Source organism: Octopus sinensis, linkage group LG17 (assembly GCF_006345805.1).
Source record: "Octopus sinensis linkage group LG17, ASM634580v1, whole genome shotgun sequence".
NCBI classification, from domain to species: Eukaryota; Metazoa; Mollusca; class Cephalopoda; order Octopoda; family Octopodidae; genus Octopus; species Octopus sinensis.
The window spans coordinates 17246326-17270996 of record NC_043013.1 but is presented as its reverse complement, the minus strand read 5'-3'; the positions used below and the strand labels follow the sequence as shown (position 1 = coordinate 17270996).

Sequence of the window (24671 nt, the reverse complement as noted above, 5' to 3'; positions counted from 1 at the left end):
AAACAATGGTGATCATTAATTTATTTTCTTCAAGGAATGCGATTAGTTTCCTTTTAACTATCTGACTTTGCTGATGTGTGAAGTCAGAGAGACACGCCTATAGTTTTTGGCATCTGCTCTGCTTCCCCCTTTATGGATTGGGCATATTATTCCCTCCTTCAGCTTGCTTGGCAGTTTGCCATTTGCAAGAAAGCTCTGGAAGAGAATCTGGCGGGAGGGGGGGTTGCCAGGGCATGCTTACATGATTTGAGGAGGATTGCTCGGAAACCATCAGGACCAGCAGTTAAGTTTGTGTCCACTTCATCTATGGCTAGTAGTATATCTTCTTCATTAATGTCAATGTATTCCATTGTAACTGCCTCACTGGTTATAGGTGAGGCGGCAAAGAAGTCCACTGGTTCGTTCACTTGTCTGTGTTCCAACAGGAGTGGTAAAGACACTTTTGATCTTAATTGGACTGTCTGTGAGGGAGCCATCCTTTTGGAAGAGGGGTCCTATCTTGCAGCATACTGAGGCTGTTTCTTCCGTGTAATGAAAGAAGGCCTTTGGATTTGACTTAATATTTTTTATAGCCCAGGCTTCTTTGTCTGCTTTCTCCCTCACATAGGATTGTTGCAGCCTTTTTTCAATTTCCATCAGTGTTGTTTTTAGGCGGGACCTTTTGCTACTTTTGGGATGTTGGTTGAGCCGATTTGCAACCTTCATCCGTTGTCTCATGAGGATCTTGCTCCTATTTGTTTTGGCCTTGTGCTCTGGGACATATTTCTGGCATGTGTCTTGCACAACAGACATGAAACATTCTAGTTTCATGTCACTATTTGGTGTGGAGAGACATTTTGGCCAGTCCTCTCTGAGGATCTCTTTTTGGATTGATTTCCAGTCTGCTTTGTAGAAGTTCAGATTGGAGAGATTTCGGGTGCTTCCTTTAGGCTGTATAATAGAGACAGCTCTATTATGTTGTGATCCAAGTCGGCGTCACTTTCACATCATGAATGATGTCCATATTGTTTGTGAAGCAGAGCTCCTGAATGTTATTTGCCTTAGTTGGTCTGAGTACAGCTTGTTCCATGAATAGAGCATTGGTGAGATTGAGCAGGGACTCCACCTGTGCTTGCTTGCAATGAGTCTTTCCTGAGAGTATGAGACCTTTGGCCATTGTATATATATATATATATATATATATATATATATATATATATATGTGTGTATAGTGTATATAAATATATATGTGTATATATTATATATATGTATAGTATATATATTATATATATATATATATATATATATATATATATATATATATATATATATATATATATATATGTGTGTGTATATGTATGTGTGTGTGTGTGTGTGCATATATGTGTGTTTTGTATGTATGTACATATATATGCGTTGTAGATATATATTGCAGTTTTGAATTCCATATTTAAAATTCTGTTCTGGTTTTTCTTCTGTCTGTCTCTATACCTACCTACTGAAATTCCACAGGCAATCAAAATTATGTTTTGACTTGGGAATATTATTGATATTGAATTTGAAATCTTTCTTATACACTATTGTCTATTGTCTTAAACCTCACCTTTCCATCAAAACAATTTACAGATCAACTTAGTGGTAATTACAGCGATAATTTTAAATCAATATTTATTGCTTGGGAGAAATTAAAAACAAAATCTTCTAGGTTCTTCTTTTTCTTTGGAAAAAGTACAATTGTTTTTTTTTATTTTAATTTATAGCTTTCTGCTTAATCATTTTCTTTTTTATAGTTAAATTTTAAATTCTTGTCTATCAATTAGTATATAACAATAACAACACAGAATGTATGTGTTTATTTTTAACGTCTTGATAATATTTTAAAATTTTCTTTTTGAGAATAATTTTTTAAAGAATATTTAAATGTATGTGTGCATGCATATATATGTGTGTGTGTATGTGTGCATGCACAAACACACATACACCCACACACACACACATATGTGTTGTGTAAAATGTTACCTTTAAAAGGTGAAATTAACTTTTTCTGAAATGCCGTCCTCATTGAAATGTTGCTCTTTCATAAAACCATCCTAAAAATATCCATTATTATTTTCATTATTATGGTGGCAAGCTGGCAGAATCATTATCATGCTGGATGAGATGCTTAGCTGTCACTGTGTTCTGAGTTCAAATTCCACTGCGGTCAGCTTTGCTTTTCATCCTTTTGGGTTTGATTAAATAAGTACCAGTTGCTCACTGGGGTCGATGTAATAGACTTAATCCCTTCCCCCAAATTTCAGGTCTTGTTCCTACAGTAGAAAAGATTATCATTATTAGTAGTAAGAGGGCGAGTTGGCAGAATCATTAGCATGCGAGGCAAAATGCTTAGCGGCATTTCTTCCTGCTTTATGTTGTGAGTTCAAATTCCACTGAGGTAGACTTTACCTTTCATCCTTTTGTGGTCAATAAGTACCAGTGGAGAACTGGGGTCAATGTAATTGAATTTTCTCTCCCCCAAATTTCCTACCTTGTGCCTATAGTAGAAAGGATTATTATTATTATTATAATTGCATAACAGACCTTTAGTTAGACTTTTAAAATTTGATTTGCCCTAAGAACTTAGTTTAACGATAAGGAGTGTGTATGATGTTGAAAATATGATTTCCATATATACACACACGATTATGTATGTAAATTATTCAAGTATTAATTAGTTGTGTAACAACCAGGTATTTATTAGTTCATCTACAATAATAATGTTTAATTGTAAAACATCTTTAAAGCCCATCCAAGCTTTCATTTTCTTATTTTCTTCCCAATACAATACAATTCGCTACTTGAAGTTTTCTAAATAATTTAACTACAGGTGTTTAGACTTAATCTCTTTTTTCTTTATCTCATTTTTAAAAAAAATCTCAGGGGCTTCTTTCTTTTTGTAATTTTTTTCTTTTGTTCCTGTTATGGGTTAAGTATATTTTCTGTCTTTCATGTGGTACAGTATTCTGTTAGCTGCCTTAATGTTATTTTGCTTCATCTACCACATTCTGAGTTCAAATCCCACTAGAGTTAGTAGTATTGCCTTTCCTCTTTCCAGCATAAGTACCAGTAATATACTGCAGTTGGTTCAAACCTGACTAAACTCACTTCTGCCTGTGTAAGTAGAAACCATTGCACTTAATACAATAATGGCACTATCAGTGATCCTGAAGACTTTGTACCACAACACTGGCAATTTCATCTGTTGATACCCTTCAACCCCAAGTCAGCCTCATAGGATAGGATATTTTCTTTCTGTTTTTCTTTTTATCTGCTGGATAAGTCTCTTCTACTGATAGCCTCAGGCCAACAAATGCCTTGTGAGGGAATTTGGTGTCAGAAACTGAATGATGCCACTTATACATACATTTGCATCTATATATGTATTTGTGTGTATGTATATGTATGTGTGTAAATGATTACAAAACCACATTGGACTACAGCCACAAATGGTGATGTCACTATTTGTGGTCGATCTGCAACCAATGATGTTCGTTGATGTTTCCTGTCAATATGTCATCTACTAGTTGCGTGCTTTTGAATTCTTCAGGAATAAAAAAAATAAATCCCTTACTTGAAAAACAGATATAGGTTGGTGACAGGAAGATCATCCAGTCACAAAAATTCTGCTTCAATTCCCTTCTAAACCACACTAAAATGGAGAAACAAGCAAAAAACTCTACAAATGAGTAGTGCCATCCATCTCTTCAAAGCCACCTGCTGTTGTTAATAATTATAAGCGACTTTATAGGCACTGTCCTACCCACTCTTTTTTAAAAATATGTATGAGCTAAACTTGTGCACATGGTTACATACAACATGTGGCAGAAAAAGCTCCAATATTTTACACAACCATTTGTGTAACACTTGTGAAGTTAGGCAGTGGTAACAATGTCTTCATGTAGGTAATGTTTAGCTATTTTTATTTTTCTTGTCATTTACCATTATGGTTTGGACTGGTGTACATCATGTGTCTGTTGTTGAAGTGTTTATCAAAAGTGGTGACTCTTGGGAGGGTCTTTTTTTTTTGTTTTTCGTTTGGTCACATCTTATATATATTTATCAGAAGTTTTCTTCAATTTTACATTATAGTCTTCCATTTGCAATATTTCTGTCTAGATTTTGTGACATCTTATTTGTCCAGTTATTCTCTCACCTGTTCCTTTTAGTGCATTTTAATAACCATTTTTGTGTATTTGTATTTTAACTGTAAAAGTTTAGATCTTTCAGAGTTAAGAAAAGGATGTCAAATTGGCTTGATGTCCAGTTCTTTGAGAGATTTTGCCTTCTCCCACTGAGTGAAATAGTTTGCTTAAATGAAAACTATATATATATATATATATATATATATATATATATATATACACAAAAAAGCAAAAGACGAAGATGGGTGTGTAAACAACAAACAGACGTATTAGTTTAACGCTCGGGAAGTGAGAAAGTCTTTTACGTTTCGAGCCTATGCTCTTCGACAGAAAGGAACACAGAAATAAACAGGGAGAGAAAATAGAAGGGGTGGGGTAGAAAATAGAAAAATGTGCGTTTGTGTGTGTGTGTGTGTGTGTGTGTGTGTGTGCGTGTGTATTGTTGAGAGCTTATCTTAATCATTCCTTAATTTTTTTTTTAGTGAGGCTTATAGACAGAATTATATTTATTTCTAGCAAACTTTTAAAGTATCAAAAAGAAAAAGCAGATTTGTTCATAAAAATCAGTTGTATCAGGTTTAATGTAGTGAAATTATGAAAAATATTTTAAAATATTAATTTAAAGTTTTTCTCTGTCTTTTAGCTAGCTTAATGTGCATGACTCACTGGAATGTTTTAAGGAACAGAAAAATGCAAAAAAAAAAGAAAAACCCAAAACACCAAGCTGGTCTGGAACTTACCTACTCTTAGTTTATAGTTTATAGCAAATGTCCATTCTACATATAATTTGCCATCAGCTTTTATGTCAGTTCTTACTGATTTTCACATCTACTTTTCAGAAACTGATAAATTAGACTTTTCTAAGAAGTGCCTTTCAATCAATACTCATATATTTTGCTGCTCTATACAGTACCGCTCTGTGAAACTAAACTTCATAGCTTTGAAAATTCTTGTTTTTCTTTTTTGTTATCTATATCCATCTCTGCTTCAAATTTCGTAGGAGAGGTCAAAATATTTGGTTTTCTAATATTAAATATAGACTAAAAACACAAAACCACAGCCTACATGCATACATACTTTCTTATAATTCAGCAACATATATATCTAGATAGTTTCTGTTTTGTGTCTCTAAATTAGTTAATTTCTCGTTTTTACATTTTTAATAAATTCATCTTTTTTTTTTTTTGTTTTCTTTACCCACTTTTGTATGTATGGGTGTGCATAGGTGTTAATTTTCTAACTGAAACGTTTCCACATCTTTGGCCATGAATTCCATGTAGTTGTTTCATTTTCGTTTTAGCAGCCACAGCACAACCACCTCACAACCATCCTGTGTTCATGCCTGAGAAACACACATGCGCACACTCACACACTTTCTCTTGCTCTCAACATTCTGTCCAGTTAATTTATCAGTGTGCCACAAATAATCATGTTTTTTTTTTTTTTCTTTATCCATTTCTTTAGTTGCAGCTGGTCTTAACATTTTGGCAGGACACTTCGCTTCTCTTTGAGGCCTAACCATATTGACATGCAAGACACAATGCGTAGAACAACACAAATAAACACGCCTCTCTCTTTCTCTCACTCTCTCCTTCTTTTTCACTCAAGTCAACAGTTATTTTTCACTCAAAACGTAATGAAAAAAATGTTCTTTAAAAATAGTTTTGAATGTGAAAATATTTTTTTCATTCAATGGAAATATTTTTTGAAAATGGTTTTCTGTTTATAATTTATAATTTATTTATTTTTTCTGTTGCTTTTTTTACTGCAAATTGATTGCTATAATTTTATAAAAATCTTTCTTTCTCACTGTTTCACAGCTCTCTTCCTCTATGTTCTAGTCTAATTGTGAAAGTTGGCCATTTCATAGTCTTATACGTGCAACAATTACTCATCTGTCAAAGCCACCAACACCTACAACTAATAATAATAGTAATATATAGGAACTCCATCTGTATCCATCAAAAATGAAGTGGGCAATTACACACTGGTGTGTGTGTACACCACATATAAAGCACAACTCCAAAACCATAGAGCAATCTGGATACATACAATGTAGAATGACACAAATTTTATTTGCAAAGTTACCTTTTTTTCTGTTAATGCTCTTTACACTCCTAAGTATATATGAATATGTATTTATGTAAATGTGTGTGTATGTACATAGACACAATATATATATATATATATATATATATATATATATATATATATATATATATATAATGTGTGTGTGTTGAAAATGTGACTTCTAGTTTAACCTTTTTTTTTTATTGAGGTCTTTTTCATACAAGTTGTTACAGTTTATATGGAACAGTAAGGTTCTCCAAGTTCCTCTTCTAGACTGTTACAGTCTCATTTTCAGATGTTGCCACTTTCTAGATGGTAATATCTGCATCAGTCACATTAGGTCCGCAGCAATACTCACCGACATCAATTCAACCTGAAGACATGACTAAGAAACACAAGAAACATTGGTGACTGATTTTGGAACATCATTACTGCAAAATGGAATATTATACTTCAATAAGAATAATGTGTGTGTGGTGGTGGTTGTCTACTCCTTATGCAGAGTTTGACCACCTACTGTACGTACACCTTAGAACCATCAAGGCATCTGATGTGACTTTGTAAACCAGACAATGCTTTGAAAAGACACCCACATAGATTGCATATCTGATTTGGACCACCAAAAGCTGCAGTTAAGTTCTGATCTTTGTGGATCTTAAAATATCTTTTGAAACCACCGTTAGATTTGCAGACCTTCTGGCATACATTGATTGCATTGAAAGGTGTGCACAGACATATATATAAATATATAATATAATATAATATAATATAATATAATATATATATTATATATATGTTGTATTTACAATGTAATGTCTAAAAGAAAAGCTGTTTCTTATATAAATGTATATGTAGATGTGTATTTGTATATATGTAAATCGTTTTTCCATGGCTAAACTGAGATTTCAGGCAGGGCATTCACAAATGTGTCTGCATGAATTTAGGTGTTTTTTTCTTTTTATGCAACATGTACACATTGCAGGGATCCATCTATTTTAGACTTTAAGATAACTATGCCACTTTCTGGGTTTACTTCAAGTGGTGAGTTTTGCCTTCCCTCCATCACCCTGTCTCTCTCTCTCTCTCTCTCTCTTTCAAATTCATCTCAGTCCCATGGTCAAATAGTTAATTCTTTTCATCAGCTCCATGCATGGTTGCATGTACATATGTATGTATGTGACTATATATGTATGTGGTGTGTATGTATTTATATATATATACACACACACACACATACGCACAAAAATTTGTGTATTTACCACTATTTTCCAACATGCATTTATTTTGTTTCAGCTTCACGTTTCTGTTACTGATGTTGTCTTTCATCACATTTCACGTACATCCTTCTTTATCACACTTTCTTCATTCAAATAATCTGCTCTTCTGCTAGATCTTGTTTCAGTCATTAGACTGCAGCTGTTCTTGTATGCATATGCACTCATATTTTCATACATTCACATGCCCATGCATGCTCGTTTAGTGAATCTGTACAATTATAAAACTTTTAGCCATTTGTTTACCAGGACTAAAACCGAAACTCAATATTTGCCTTCATACACCTATAAACACACGTCCCAACTGAAACATTTGCGCCCCTGCATGCAGGCACAGTTTTTGTGTTTTTGGTCGCATATCTCCGACGGACGATTGACTGAATTTCACGATTTTGTGTGTAATGAGGTTGATTGAATGAATGATTTCTTTCGGTAGGAGGTAAAAAGCTTTGTGCTACCTCCAGATCACTCCCACCTCATCCCTCTCTGGTATATGTCTTGTCTCTTAATCATTTCTACTGTAAACCCATTTCATGACAAAAAACAAAAAGTCAGTACCAAATCTTACATTTTAGTATAGCTGGAGAAAAATACCTCAGGGAACATTCTTACTAAATGCGAAATACGGCCGGCTCTCATGTACGTTATGCAATTATAGCGATAAAATCCAAGCTACTAGAAGACAAAAACGTCTTTAAAATGGCACAAAAAAAAAATAAAGGGTGGGGGGTGTAACTTGAATAACATAATTTGATTGATATTTTGGAACAATTAAAACTGCAAATTGGATTTGGTAATTGATCTCATTAGAGGTATGTCTCCGTCGTTGAGTTTTATTTATTTTTTTTTAACTCAGTAAAGAGGTGGGGGATCTTTGTATGCTAATTACTTGAATAATCTCCGTTGATTGTAGCTTACTATATTACATTTACTGTAAATTATTTCTAAAATACGTTATCATCCTCTCAACTCAACCAACCCTGGTCCTTTGCGACTTTTCTTTTCATCAAAATCTTACCAGTCTTGTTTATTTTTGTTTGTTGTGGTTTCTGTCCTATGTTTTTATTTTTTGCTGTGTGCTTTGTTTACAACATGCTGCTTGTTTCCTAAATACATGATAGTATACCACCATACAATTTGTGCCGAACGTTTTGATACTATTTGGACAGTCTGAGAAAACTAATAGTTAGATTTTTTGTTGGTGGGGTGGGGAGGGTTTAGTAGATTGGAATAGATATAAAAAAAACAGACCAACAAAATCTAATAATAACTGGAATGTAGTTGAACACAAGTAAAGAACGGTACGGTGTTTGGTGTACTGTTAGATGAAAATAGATGACGTGTCTCTTTTATGCTTAAGGCATGGAGTACACGAATAACAAGAATGTTTTGATGCCAAAACAACCTGAACAAAGAGCAGGAATGTTAAGTACATATCTCATATGGGGGTATATAGTTTTGTGTATATGTGTGCACGCATGTATAATATATATAATGTAATGAAGTGTAGTTGAAGACATAGTTAACTGGGGAGAAGGGGATCGAGTCACTTCCCCGTGTTGTTCCCTTGCTGCTGTCGTTTCAGTTTCCTTCGCACATGTCATAGTTTCTGTCCTCGAGCCATCCTCTCTAGTTTTATAAACATATGCAAATAGTATTCTTTCACCTCTTTATATATATGTATATAAAGAGGAGCTTTAGGTGTTTTCACTCAATAAACACCCACAAGGCCAGGTCTGGGAATCGAAACTGTGATCCTCCGACCATGAGTCTGCTGCCTAACCACTGGGCCATTGCGCCTCCACTATATATATATAGATATATACATGTATATATGTATACTTATATATATATACATACATGTATATACATATATGTGTATATATATACATATATGTGTATATATATACATATGTATATATATATGTGTGTGTATCTCTATTAGAGGAGGCTCTCAATAATAGGAGTATTTCAAAACGGTAGTCTTCATCATGGCTACAAATTTGAGCTGAAACTAAATATATGTGTATGTATATATAATATGTGTATATATATATATCTATGTATGTATACACATAGGATTTATGATGTATGTATAACATCTAATATATAGATAGGTAATGTGTGCTTGTGCTGTAAGAAGCTTGCTCCGAATGACATGGTTCTGGGTTGAGTCCCACTGCATGGTACCTTGGGCAAGCGTCTTCTACTGTAGATCTAGCCGACCAAAGCCTTGTGAATATATTTAGTGGACGGAAACTGACAGAAGCCTGTTATATCATCATCATCATCATCATCATCATTTAGCGTCCGTTTTCCATGCTAGCATGGGTTGGACGGTTCTACTGGGGTCTGTGAAGCCAGAAGGCTTCATCAGGCCCAGTCAAATCTGGCAGTGTTTCTACGGCTGGATGCCCTTCCTAACGCCAACCACTCCGTGAGTGTAGTGGGTGCTTTTTACATGCCACCCGCACTGGTGCCAGACAGAGCTGGCAAACGGCCATGAACGGATGGTGCTTTTTTATGTGCCACCGGCACGAGGGCCAGGCGAGGCTGGCAACGGACACGAAACGGGGCGGTGCTGGCAACGGTCGCGAAACGGAAAGTTCTCTTACATGCCACCGGCACTGTAAGAGAACATATATACATATATATATTTATGTGTGTTTGTACCTCAACCATCACTTGACAACTAATGTTGGTGTATCTACATTCCTGTAAACTAATGTTTCGCCAAAAGAGGCTGATATAATAAGTACTAGGCTTACAAAAATTAAGTCCTGTGGTTGTATTGTTCAACTAAAGGTGGTTCTCTAGCATGGCCACAGTCAAATGAATGAAACAAGTAAAAGAATAAAAATGTGTGTGTGTGTGTGTGTGTGTGATCATGTATATTGTAGGTTTGTTTTTGTCTGTTTCCTAATAACATTGCATTCTTCTCTCTCTATCTGTCTCTTTATATCTTTCCCTTCTAATATCAGTCACTAGATATATGGAGCTAGTGGTGGTTTGTGTTAGCAAGTGTAAAAAGTAAACTAGGAGTAGGGAAAGTATTTTTCAATTCATATATTTTAAAGGAGAAGTAGTGTCCATGACAGTTTTTTTTTTTTGGTCCGGAACTTTTTAGATGAGTAGGGTGGGAATCTGAGATGAAAGGAAGGAGGGAGAAACAGTCAGGTGTTGGAGTCAGAAGTTGCAAGTCGAGGCAGTTATCTCCCCTCACGCCAGAGACCTGCTCTAAACGGTTGCAACAAGATGAGTTCTGCTAAAGATACTGTTCTTCTGCCCTGATACCTGCAGTGGCCAGCAGGGTTTTGAGTCTTACCATAAAAAGAGTTAGCATCTGTAACAAGTTTTTAACGAAGCTGATCTGAATGCTCCTTGCCTAAATGGGTTTCAAAATCTTTTGTTTACGTTATCCAAAAAGACATTTTAATTTTTCTGATGAAGTTTTAGTTAATTCATTCAAAAAATTTTCATCCTCATCCTCTCTTTCTTTGTCATGGTCTCTTAATCCTTGTAGACATCATTTTACCCCAATGTGTTTCCTAACTTCACTTCTAGACACACATATATACACGTACCATGCACACACTTCTTTATGTAATGAAGAGAGTAAAAAACAATACTTCTTTAAACTCTTGTGTTGATAATTCTATTATGGAAAAAAATATGTATTTCTTAATCATTTGGGCATGTAATTTAGATTAGTTCTAAATGTCTGTTGTTTTGGTCCTTTCATATACTTCCATACTTAGCTACATAGATGGGAATTTTCTACCCTTGAAATATGTGTCTGTATGGTGCAGTGCACTTAAGGTATGTGCTTCAAAACAAAAAAAAAAAGAGTGATTAAATTAAAGTAATTTTTTTTTATTTATAAGCTGAGAATACGGGTACAATATCAAGTATTTTCTTTTTTTACAGAAAAAATTACGTCCAAGTTCTGTAACAGTTATTTTATCATCATTTTTTTTCCTTTTCTAGACAAACAATTTCCTTTTAGCTTTTAGTTGTTTTATCCATTCTTTCTGTCTGTTTGTCTATGTTTGTAGCCCTATTTGTCTGCCTGTTTATCTCTCTCTATCTCTCACTGCGTTTGTATCTCTCTATCAAAACAGCAAACAGTACCTTATTCAATATCACAATTTAGTTATTCTGTCATTTCATTTTATTCACTTCTCTCTTTCTCTCTCTGATTTTTGTAACAGCTGAAAAAGAAAACCAACAGATAAGACAAAAAGTATCAATTTGATTGATGTACCAATGTTTAAACAATTATCATTATTACTATTATTATTATTGCCTTTTACATATATGTATATCTCATTTGTCATAAAAAAGCATTTATAAATGGAAAAAAAATTGCCAAAAAAACTGTACTGGATACTAATTGAAATTTTAATTTAGATTTTGAAATATTATTATTATGTTTATCTCTTTCTGATTTAATTTTCTTTTATGTTAAATACATTTCATTTATTTTGATTTTGTAAAAACAGTATCTTCAAAGACATTTAACAAAAACAAAAACCAATAATAATAATATTAATTAGTATTAATTATTTATAAAACAGGAAGGTATTCGATACCAACAACATGGTATTTGAGTAGAAATGTTTTCTTTTAAAAAACAAAACACCAGTAGAAAAAAAATAGAAAAAATACATAAAAATGCATCCAATATGTGCTGTCCCCTTTTGTCCCTTTCTCCTGCTCAAGGGATTTTTTTTTTCAATTTTGGGTATGGAGGAGTTGAATAAGTAAAAGTTTTTAATTTAATCAGATTTTAATTACCATTTTGTCATCACTGCCATCAATGATTAACATCCTTAATGTCATTAATATTAGCTGTTAGTATTGGGGGAAAATACCTTGCAGTATTTGTTCTAGGTCTTTATGTTCCAAATTCAAATCCAACTGAGATCAACTTTACATTTTATCCCTCCAATATAAGATACTTACATACTGCGAGTGATGTCAATTGACTAAGCCCTTAACTTCAGAGTTGTTGGCCTTGTGCCTAAATTAGAAATAGCAACAACAATAATGATGAGGGCATAAATTTATGAATTTAGATATTAAATAAAAATTTAGAGATTCAGTAATAACGATGCTATTAAATTTCTTGTCAGTCCTCCTCGTTATCTACTTTAGGTTTATATTATGACTGTCCTTTGCATTTTTACACGAATTCAGAGATAGGTAGATATAGATGCATCTAGGTACACATGTAGCTGGACAGATACTTTGATAGACAGTGATATATCACCATACACCAAATGTACACATATACGTACCTACCACTATGTAATAGAATGTTCCTGATTACACACACACCCCTACACACAATATATCTAAGAAAGAAGCTACTTTTTGGCATTGATCCATTCTGAACCTGTTGTCTAAGGTGTGCACAGGTACATAACAGTGTTTCAATAGACTATAAGCATGGCTTGTGGGGGTATGTGACTTTGTGGTTAGGGTATTTGGCCCATGATTGTAAGGTCTTAATTTCTGTTCCTGGCAGTGCATTGCGTCCTTGAGCAAGTCATTTTATCTCTCACTGCTCCAATCCATTTAGCTGGCAAAACAAGTTGCACCTGTAATTGAAAGAGCCAACCTTGTCACATTCTGTGCCATGCTGAATCTCCCCTAAGAACTTCTTTAAGGATGTAAAGAACCAAAGCTAAACACCAAAAGGAATTTGCCCAATGCTCTAACAATTCTGCCAATCCACTTCTCTAATAACAATAATGATAGGTAGTTTGTTAATGATCACTACATTTATTATGTTAATACATTCTTCATGTTTATGGCACCTTTAAGCATTGTGTGGATACGTGTGTATGTCTGTGTATTTGTGTGTGTATGTATGTATGTATGTATGTATATATATATATATATAAAGTGTGTTTGAAAAACTGTAAACAGCGAAATCACTTCACATATTACAAAGACTTCCTTCCAAAAGGTCTGTGTCATTCTATTTTCTTTTAAGCTTTCATATAATTAATAATTTGTAATTTTAAACATAGTGACTAAGCACATTTGGTCAGGATAAGATGCTAGTTTGCATACAAGGCTAAGAACAGTTGATTTATATTTTATCTCCAACATTGCATCCTTCTGTCTGTAAGTTAGGTACCATGTGAAGGTATTGTTTACTGTTGGATATGGTTTTGTATATAGCAACGATGGGTTGAGTTTGTATAGTGGTTGTACTATCTTGAAGCATTAATAGGAAGCTGTTAACAGATACCCTTTGCCATCCTCCTCCCTCTCTCTCACACACACATATGCATTGTTTGTTGTTTGAGCTAAGTTAACACTTCTCATTTGCGATGTCTTCACATTGAAAAGTGCAAAAATATATTAAGAATTCAGAAAGAAAAGATTTAAAGAATTCTTGCCCAAACAAATACCAAAGACCCAATCTTTGCTAATGTGACAGTATTAGGAGTCATTACTTCTAGCACTGTTACTTTACCAAATTCTTTGTCTTTGAATTTTCAGTTTCACCTGGAGATTAGCCTTAAAGTGGCATGAAATTCAAAAGATAAAATTGCAACAAATCTATAGCTTCACTTAGCACTTTTCAATGAAATCAATCTCTCTCTCTCTATCTATATATATATATATATATATATAAAATATTTGAATGAATTCAGTTAAAAAAAGTCCTTTTAAATATTTTATTGTATTACTCAATGAATTTTTTACAATAGGAAATAATTAGTCAGTAAAAAGTATTTTCATAGTTCACATAATTTCCATATTGAGTTTCTATGTTATGGTTTTATATGAGGGAGAGAAAGAGAGAATTGATATACAAGCACCAAAAAATAAATCCATGGGAATTTAGAGTTCAGTTAATTACAGGCCGTTAAACTCCATCACATTATTCCATTGCAGTAAATTATATATTTAATGATGTTTATATTAAAGAAACAGCTGTTAAGCACAATTAAAGCATGAACTATATGTGAAATTTATGCTTTTCTGCTATGTATGTATACATGTACTCTGCTCCAAGTATTTTCCTCTATTTTCTACCTTGCAACCATCTTTTTTTTGTAATTTGAAAATGCTTTGGGATTCTTCATCTTCTCGAGTAGAAGAATCAGTCTATTGAGAAAGTAATTTCATGGATTATGGAATGGCCCCTTGTAAAGAAAGGAAGTTTAAAAAAAATTTTTTATATTGTTTGCTTCTAGAATGTCTGCATTAAGCAATAACTTTAATCTGTGGTGTTATCACAACAGTGAAGGATTGCCAATGATATATTAATTAGGAGTATCTGTCTGTCAATAGTTACTAGTTAATTAATTATTCAGGCAGGTTAATTAATTTTGATGACCTTGAATTTTTTCTTGTTTTGTTTTTTTACTCTCTTATTAATATGTAAAAAGTGTGTCAGATGGCTGAGGAGGTAGAGTACTAGAAGAGTACTTGAGTACTCAATGAAAGAGTCCTTTGTACCTTCTTACTTATACCAAACTATGTCTGCCGCTAAAACACTCAACTGTCACTGGCTCAAGGAGAGTATTGTGAATGTGATGAGGGATTCTTTTTTTTTTTTTTTTATTTAACTTCCTTGAGTATAGATTGTTGGGAGTATTGGTGTTCATCAGTTTCACTTGCCTTGAAATTACTCCACACGGGGACAATGTATTCACTGCTGCTCTAGTATGTTTAAAGGGACTTACAAAGATATGAAGAAATATTTCATTTGCAATTTGCATGTTCACCTCTCTATTTCTCACTTAATAGCTTATTTGGACCCCTCTCCCACCCACTTCTTTGATCCCTTCCTTTTTAATTATCTTTCAAAGGATTCAGTGATTGATTCACATAAAAAAACAAGAAAACAAAACAAAAATTTAAATTTTTTTTTAATTCTAAAAATATTTTAATTTTTTTAATTGGCTTTATTTTTCTTATTTTTCAGTTACCTTATATTTACAAATGGGTTGTCTTTAAGCGGCCAATAGGTTGGCTGTTTTAGGTTATGTATGTATGTGTGTGCGTTCTTATCTATCTATCTATGTGTGTGTGTATATATATATATATGTGTATGCACAAGCACAAGCAATGTAAAGGCATAGACTTCTTAGTTGTGGTTTTTAGCTTTTGGTTGGTAGTTGAAGTTTGTCATCATCACCATCATTATTATCTGTCATCCTCCTTCTCATCACCATCATCGTCTTCACCAATCATCATCATCATCTACATTATCATTACCATCTCCATCAAATTATCGTCTTTGTTGGTATCCTCTGGAAAAAAACCCCAAAAAAACAAACAAAACTTGACACCGATATTTTAGTTTGCCAGAATTGGTGTAAAAAAAAACAAAAATGAAAAGAAAAAAAATGGGAGCAAGTACATGAAAATGATATTTTTTTTTAGCAACAACGTTTGTGTTTCAATTTTTGGCAGGGAAAAAAAATTTTAAGACAAAATTAAAAAAATATAAATAATAAACAATAACAGCTCTCAAGTTTAAATGAACACTAACACCAGCATTCAGAATGTCACATCATGTGTGCCACATGTCTTGTACACCAGCACTACTATACCATGGTGTGTATATTGAGTACCACATGGTGCATACGCTGTGTAATGTACCACCACTTGGTGTATACCACATCATGTGTGCATTGTTGTACCACATGATGTGTATACCAACACAGCCACACCATGTATACACTATCACATGGTGTGTACACCAACATTACCACATTGCATCGTGTTCTCAGCTTTAAGCCGAAGATGATGTTATAAAAATAAATAAATAAAACTCAATTGGACATAAATGGAATTGTTGATATGCAAATAATATTCAAGGAACATTTTTTTGTACTGAATGATGATAATAATAATAATAAAAACTGTCTATATATACCTTGTTGTTTTTGTTGTTGCTTCAGTTTGGACATGAATGAGAACTGTGATCAAAGGTGTTCCAACCAGGATCCTTGTATCTTATGCATAATATGGTTCTTTCTTTTTGTTTTATAATAAACTAGCAGACCTACGTGGTGTTGCTCGGGATTTAAATGGCATAGTTTGTATATTATGGTACAATCAAGTTGTACATATATTTGTATAAATGTATATATATATATATATATATATATATATATATATGTGTGTGTGTATATATATAAATTAAATTAGAGATAAAACCACTATTAGGCAAATCAAACAATGAAAAACATAAAAATAAACATAATATAATATACAAAATATATAAAATTTATTTTATATTTTTAAAATTTTAAACTTTAATTTATTTTTTTAAATATATATAACTATCAAAAAGTATTAAAAAGTTTAATATAAGATAATAAGTAAAACCACTACGTACATTTCATGGCCATAACCTGATTCGAATTACAATAATTTAAATTCAATTAAAAATACGAATTATAGTTATAGTCAATCTTTAGGTTAATGATAATAGTTAAATAAATAAGCAAATATATTTAAACAATATTTTTTAAGAAATAAATAAAATAATAATTTTTCTTATAAAAAACTCTATTATCAAACTAGAAACTTTAACGATTAGGATTATGTCATACAATCCAATTATAATGTTAAATATTAATTTTTAAGGTAAAAATAGATAGAAAATGTATTTATCTATTCAGATATAATATGGCTTTAAAAAACATAATAAACTCACGAATAACCTAATTATTAACAAAAAAATAATCACTATTCATATTATTAAATTTAAGTTCAAATCTAATAATTATAAAATATTTGAATAATAACTAAATTATTATCAATAAATATATATAAATATAATAATTAAGATCTAAAATTATCTCTATCAATAAATATATGTATTATAAAAAACTAAATAAATTAATTATTCCATTATTACTTATGAAATATATTAAAAAAATTAAAGATGAAAAAGCAAATTGTAAACATAATCTATCTTTAAAAAACCCTATAACTATTTAACGATCAATATATCTCAGCTAATTAATAACTTACAAAAACCGTATAGTTATGATCTAATAATGAAATACATATCTTCAACAACTAAATACTTATACAATCAAATTATCAATACGTAGTTATATAGTATCCAATAAAAACCATATAACATAAATTATTAAAATGTTAAAATGAATTTAATAAAAAGGTTTACTTATTTTTCAAAAATCGTGTCATTAACTAAACTAATAATAAACAAATAGAAAATTCTTTAACTATGAAAACTACGAATATATTTTATCAATGAAAAATACTACTACAAATTATCAATTGAAAATAGCTATATTTAAGCTATAATAGAACTAAGTCAACTATAAGAGATATTTATGAATATATAACATGGCTTAAAAAAACATAATAAACTCACAAATAACCTTAACTCAGTTATAGTTCAAAAATTTTATTACCAAATTATTTAAGTAAATAATCATTATTCATATTTTAGATTTAAGTTCACATCTAATAATTATAAAATATTTAAAAATAATAACTAAATTACTATCAACAAATATAGTGATTAAAAACTAAAATTTATGCTATTAATAAATGTATAGACATATAAAGAAAAATAAATAAATTAATCCAATACTACTTACATAAATATTAATATAATTATGAGATAGATTAAAACCAGAAACCTAACTTTAAAAAAATCATTAACTATTAACGATCTATATATCTCTTTGGCTAAGTAAAATCTTAAAAATAACGTAGTTAAAATCTAAAAATTATATACATAACTTCAACAACTAGATCATTACATAACAATCAGTATTTATATAGTATACAAAATAATACAATAGGACTTATTCAAATATTTAAAAGTATATATGTGTATATATATATATGTGTGTATATATATAGATATGTAATATGTACACATATATACATACACACACAAACACAGTGGATGTGGTTGGCAAGACCAATACAAAAGAGGTAAATCCTGCGACTTACACAGACTACCATGGCCTCCAAACAATTGGGAGGTAAACTGCATAAAATGAATGACTGCTTGAGGCCTGCCACTAGTCTTGATTTTGCTGAAGAGGATAAACTTTGGGAGCCAGTTATCTAGCATCTGAATCACAACCAACTTAACAAAAGATGCTGGAGATTGTAGTCTTCATCAATCTAACAAAGCTGTTTGACAAGGTCGACTCTCCTATGGTGTGGCGCCTGCTTCAGAAGTTTGGCTGTCCACCAACATTTTTCTTTATCATCCAGAGGTTTCATGACAGTATATGCAAGCAAGAGTGTCACTCTTTAATGTCTAAGTGGGGGTAAAATAAGGACGCATTCATGCCCCTGTGCTGTTTAATGTTTGCCTAGTGGCTGTAACCCTTCTTTCAAGGAGACAGTTCACCAAAGAAGATGGAATTCATATCAAGTGCTACTATGATGACAGTATCATTAACAATTGCTGTCTGAAAGCTACATCAAAACCTTGCTCATCTGTGGTGTATGAAATTCAATATGCAGATGATTCCGCTGCCCCATCTCATACTCCTGCCTTTCTTCAACACATGATTAACTCAATGACCAGAAATTATTCTGTTTGGTCTTCAAGTGAATCATTGAAAAACTGAAGCTCCCCAGTCAGCCTTCCTGTATTTACTCCTCCCCAACCCCCCATCCCAGTTCTTATTGATGATGCTCCTCTATCACAGGTGGACTCACTACCTCATAATTGTGAGCCCAATGCTCTAACCACTGAGCCATGCTTCCTGCCCACACATGCGCCAGTCCCTCTTCCACCGGCCCCCGCAAGCCTTACTTCCATTCACCTCATCTGCAATCCCCTCCACCAACACTACATAGCTCCATCACAGCCCATAACACTACTAACACCACAATTATAATATCCAAAAGCTGATGAACCAACTAAATTGTTTCTCCATTTTCTTATTTGTATTATAAATTAATGGTAAAATATTTCTTTACTTTCACCCATTTAATAAAATAAATAAGTTAATTGCATTGCAATTAAAAACATTTATGTATTAAGAATTTGGGTATTATACCAACAGTATATTTGGATAAATATTATCCCTTAGTAGGTTGGATCCATAACCCCTTTACTTACTTGGTGTTATATATATCTTACATTATCTAATGACCCTGTTACCTTTAAGAAATATTTTTTCTCTCTAAATGAAAAATTCATACTAAATTTGTTTTTGCCACAAAATAACCTTGGAAATTAGGGTGTATCCTATATGCTGGCAAATAGGGTAATTAACAATACAAAGTTATGCAGACCAACATGCTGGTAGAGTATTTTTGACAGAGCTGCCTCATTCACATTATTGAAAGCTTTTTATTAGATAATGAAAATTTGGACAAGATTTCTCATGTTCTCCTCATCTGTAACCATCTTGATATAAATATCATATCCATTGTTCCTCTACCAGGATGCAAACTACACAGAGATTCAGGAAAGACGTCAATTACACAGATATCATCATTGTTTAGCGTCCGCTTTCCATGCTGGCATGGGTTGGACAGTGCAACTGGGGTCTGGGAAGCCAGAAGGCTGTACCAGGCCCAGTCTGATCTGGCAATGTTTCTACGGCTGGATGCCCTTCCTAACGCCAACCACTCCATGAGTGTAGTGGGTGCTTCTTACGTGCCAGACGAGGCTGGCAAACGGTCACGATCGGATGGTGCTTTTTACGTGCCACTGGCACGGAAGCCAGTCGGGGCGGCGCTGGCAACGGCCACGTTCAGATGGTTCTCTTATGTGCCACCGGCACTGGTATCACAGCTACAATTTCCATTCATGTTGATCGATTTTGATTTTTGATTTTGATTTTCACTTGCCTCAACAGGTCTTCACAACTTTGCTGACATCTGACAGCAGAGTAATACATCTGGAGTTGCCACCCTTTATTCTGGCACTATCTCTTTTCTAAAAAAAAAAAAATGAATCTTGCCAGTTTTTTAGGAACAGCACCATCTCTGTAAACAACATAAATAAACTCATGAAGATTCTTTGCAATATGATTGCCCCCAAAGCACAACACAAAAATAGGAAAAAATACTGAACACAAACAATGGATGGAAAATTTTTATAATTTTTGTTCTCTTTTAATTAATTTAAAATTTTTTCTCATGTTTTTATATTTCTTTAATTTTTTTTTGTTATTTCTATTAATTTATCTTAATTTAAACTTACATTATTGTGGAAATGTGTGTATGGAGCAAGAGGTGAGTAGAGAAGAAGGAAAGAGAATGATCGTCACCAATGCTGCAAATGACACCAATTTTTACACAAGTCAGCAAGTATCGGACATTTCCAGAGAAAAACTTTTGTACATGTGTCTTTGTGTTGTTCAGAGTTTTAGAACAAGTGTGTGAGCCCTGGATTGTTCTGTAGTCTGTAGTTCCATAGACAATAGACAAAATGGGGTGGGGAGAAAATAAAAATAAGAAAAAAACCCCAAAAAAACAAACAAAAAAAGGGAAAGAAGCATAGAGAAAGACAAATTAAGAAAGAAAGAAAGAAAGACAACAGAAGAAAATCAATTTGGTTTCTTTCTTCAATTTGGACAAATAATTTCTGTAGTGTGCAGTCGACAGTCATCATCATCATCAATCTTTTATTTATTAGTCATGGAAGGTAAACAGATAAAATTCTCAAGAGAAACGAAGAGGAAAAAATATGAAGGAAACAAAAAAGAAATGACAAAGTCTCCAATAACATCCTTCACCAGGTTTGTATCACAGTTTTTGTGTATGGGGGGGGGGTGATCATGAGAAAGGAAAAAAAATAATATCAGGCAGTGTCCATGTTTTTTTTATATGATATTACTGGTTATCACAAAGTTGTCTGTGTAGAGTAGTATGTGATGTCGTTGATACCCACATGTTGTACAACTAACATGATATATTGATATCACTAATTGCACATGTACACACATGTATAATGTTTAGCTTTGATAACACCAGTGGTCTAGATGCATATGTGTATAATAAAATATCGCTTGATATCAACAACTGCATAGTTATATGTAACATGCTATATCATTGGAGATCAACAATTGTAAATGTATGTGTGTGTATATATAACATTATCAACATGAGATATTTTGATATCACCAACTGTTCAGATATATATAACAAGATACATTATTTGATATCACTAATTGTTCAGGTATAGTATTATTACTGATACCACTTAAATATCTTTGTACAATATGAGTGATATTACACCAAGTGCTCATGCACAAGTTGGTATCCATGTACAATACGATATTGTTGTTATATAAATGATTTTTGATATCAACACATAATGTTGATATTGTTAATACCACTGAGGATGTGTTTCTAACAGGATATAGCTGAACCTCATCATATCCATTTATAAGAATGCCATATTGATGTATAAAATATGATATTGTTGAACTAAAACATGTCCAGGTATGACATAATAATAATAATGGTATCACCAAGTATCCATGATATTTCAGACTATCCTTGTTGATATTACTGGTAGCAATAAGTGTCAGGTTGATATATTAAATATCACATAGTGTTCTCATGTTGCTGCTATTAATATTACAAGCTGTTTGTGTTGATACCATAAATATCGTCACATGGTCTCATGTTGACACTGTCAATGACACCAAATTATATTTATATCGATATCACCAAATATGTCAATGTTGTTATTGTTGATAACACTAACTGCTCATGTGATTGTAGATAACATCCATCCCACTGTCCATATCGATATTACAGATATCATCATGTTGCCATCTTAACCAAAACACCTGCTCATGCTCATTTCCTCCAGTACTGTCAAAGATAAAAAGCAAATATTTATATTAAAAGAATTTAGAAATGTCAATAGATATTAAGTAAATTGTTTTTTTTTTAAATGGTACAAAATTGAAGTAGATAAAACTATAAATAATAACATAGGTTAAAAAATCCTATTTATCTACTTTGAGTTCTATTGTTATAAAAAAAAAGAATTTACAATTTTTAGATTCACAGTAGGAATTACATATTAAATCAAATAAAATTTAAAAATAAAAAAAATAGAGGTTAGTTTTCTATTTATGCTTTCTAAATCATTGATAATTAAAAATGTTGGACTTCCTGGCTTCTGTAGTTGTTCACCTAACTAACAAAGTGGAGACTGAAAAAGTCAATCAAGCAAATAAACTATATAAGAATACTGGCACTTAAATTTTTGGTGGCTGGACAATTTGTTTTTTTAACTGATTTCAATTTGTGGCCAAAGTGGAACATCACTGCTTGGGGTATATAGTTCATTGCCTCAACCACAGTCACAGTACATCATTTATTAACTTCAGAAGGTTGAAAAGCAAAGTGGATCTGGGAAAGATTTGGTGGTAGAATATAACCAAATACCAATATGTGCTTTGTCTGGTGGTCAACTGGTTCGTCCATTCTCCTGCCATAACATGTTGGATGGAGAGGGGGAAGGGCTGGGGTGATGAGAGGAGGGTTTACAATGAAAACAGAAGACTTACCTGAGCCATCTTGTGGAGTTGCTCCACAAAGGCAGGCATTATAGCTGAAACACTGTCGTCAATCAAATTTTGCATATAATGGACAGCTTCTTCATCAGTCAGGTGAAGGGCAAATTTATCTTGGACCTGAAAAAGATTGGAATGGATATTTCAAACTGATGTAGTTACGCACACACACACACACACACACACACACACACACACACATACATACATACATGAAGACACACAGATACAAATGGATGCACACAAGGCACATATACATGCTTGCACACATACATATGCCTGAAAAGTTTCTGGCTTTGGGTAAAAGAAAATACAGGAGGAACAGTTAATTATGGTTTTATTCAATAAATTCCCCTCTTAAATTCATGCATTTGTTGCAGTGCTCCTTCAGTTTTTCTAAGCCCTGTACAAGAACTCAGAAAGTTGAGCTTCCAACCAGGCCTTTTGTGATACCCTTAAAGCCAGGAGCTTTTCAACACTCCTGCATGTATGTGTGCATGTGTGACGAGCTTTCACACAGGTTCTGTCTACCAAATTCACACACAAGGTATTGGTTGGCCTGAAGCTATAGGAGACACTTGACCATGTTGGCATGAAATGGGACTGGACTACATGGTAGCAAATCAAGCTCCTTAACCACACAGCCATGCCTGTGCATGATGTATTATGCATGGTGCAAAATACACAAGTTTAGAGATCAAACTTGTTCTTTTGCTATCACATATATAATCAGAAGGAGAGGTGTGAGGTATGATCTTTACAAGTCAACTTCTCAGTTTGCAGAAAATTGACGTTCAACAAAGAACATCTCTAAGAAAGTGTCTGGGGAGGAAATTCTAGGGAGTTGGTATCAGTTCACGGCAAGAAGGATAGGAAAAAGTGTTTAGAATGGAGTTGGATGGTGGGACACATTTAAGTAATAAAGACAGGAGGGTGATGGTGTGAGGACATGAAGCAGTTCGTGGTGGTGGTTGGGGATATATTTACCTTTTTCACTGTTTTATCTGGTTCAAGAGCAATATCTGGAATGTTGGCATCAACCATAAGAGAGAAGAGATTTAATATTAAATTAGATGACCTGAAATAGAAAAAGAGAGAGAAGAGTTTAGGTGTAGGGTAGTTAAGGAAGGAGACAGTTCATTGTTGTTATGGGGTACTTAAGGAGGCAACTCACTGTTGCAATGGGGGTAGCTTAAGAGATAATTCACTATTGCTATGGCATTGCTAAGGATACAGTTCACTTTTGCTACTGGGTAGCTAAGGAGACAGTTTACAGCTGCTATGGGGTAACTAAAGAGACAGTTCAATGTTGCTATGGAGTAGTTAAAGAAAAGTTCCTTGTTGCTTTGGGAGTAGATAAAAAGATAGTTTACTGCAGCAACAGGATAGCTAAGGAAGGAGACAGGTCCCTATTGCTGTAGGGTAGCTAAAGAGGCAGTTCACTGTTGCTAGGGGCTAAGGAGACAATGCACAATTTTCTGAGAAAGGCATAAAACCACATATTTTTGAGGATTGAGAATAATTCCTTAATACTCTAATTCCAATACTTCACTGGTACTGATCTTCCCAACCTTGGAACAAAAAAAAAAGAAAAAGTAAACTTGACCCTGGTTAGAACTGAATACCTTTATATAAAGGAA

General features: G+C 33.0%; 1 protein-coding gene across 1 annotated transcript in view; it reads right to left on the bottom strand.

The window, feature by feature from the left end:
• Positions 1-20682: 20682 nt before the first annotated feature.
• LOC115220770 (phosphatidylinositol 3-kinase catalytic subunit type 3) overlaps positions 20683-24671 on the bottom strand; it is a 65136-nt gene continuing 61147 nt past the window's right edge. Inside the window, exons 21-23 of the mRNA XM_029790913.2 lie at positions 24019-24109; positions 23026-23151; positions 20683-22321 (exon numbers count right to left, since the gene is read on the bottom strand). Of these exons, the coding sequence (XP_029646773.1) occupies positions 22307-22321; positions 23026-23151; positions 24019-24109 (232 nt within the window). The 3' untranslated portion in view covers positions 20683-22306. The remainder of the gene's footprint in view (positions 22322-23025; positions 23152-24018; positions 24110-24671) is intronic.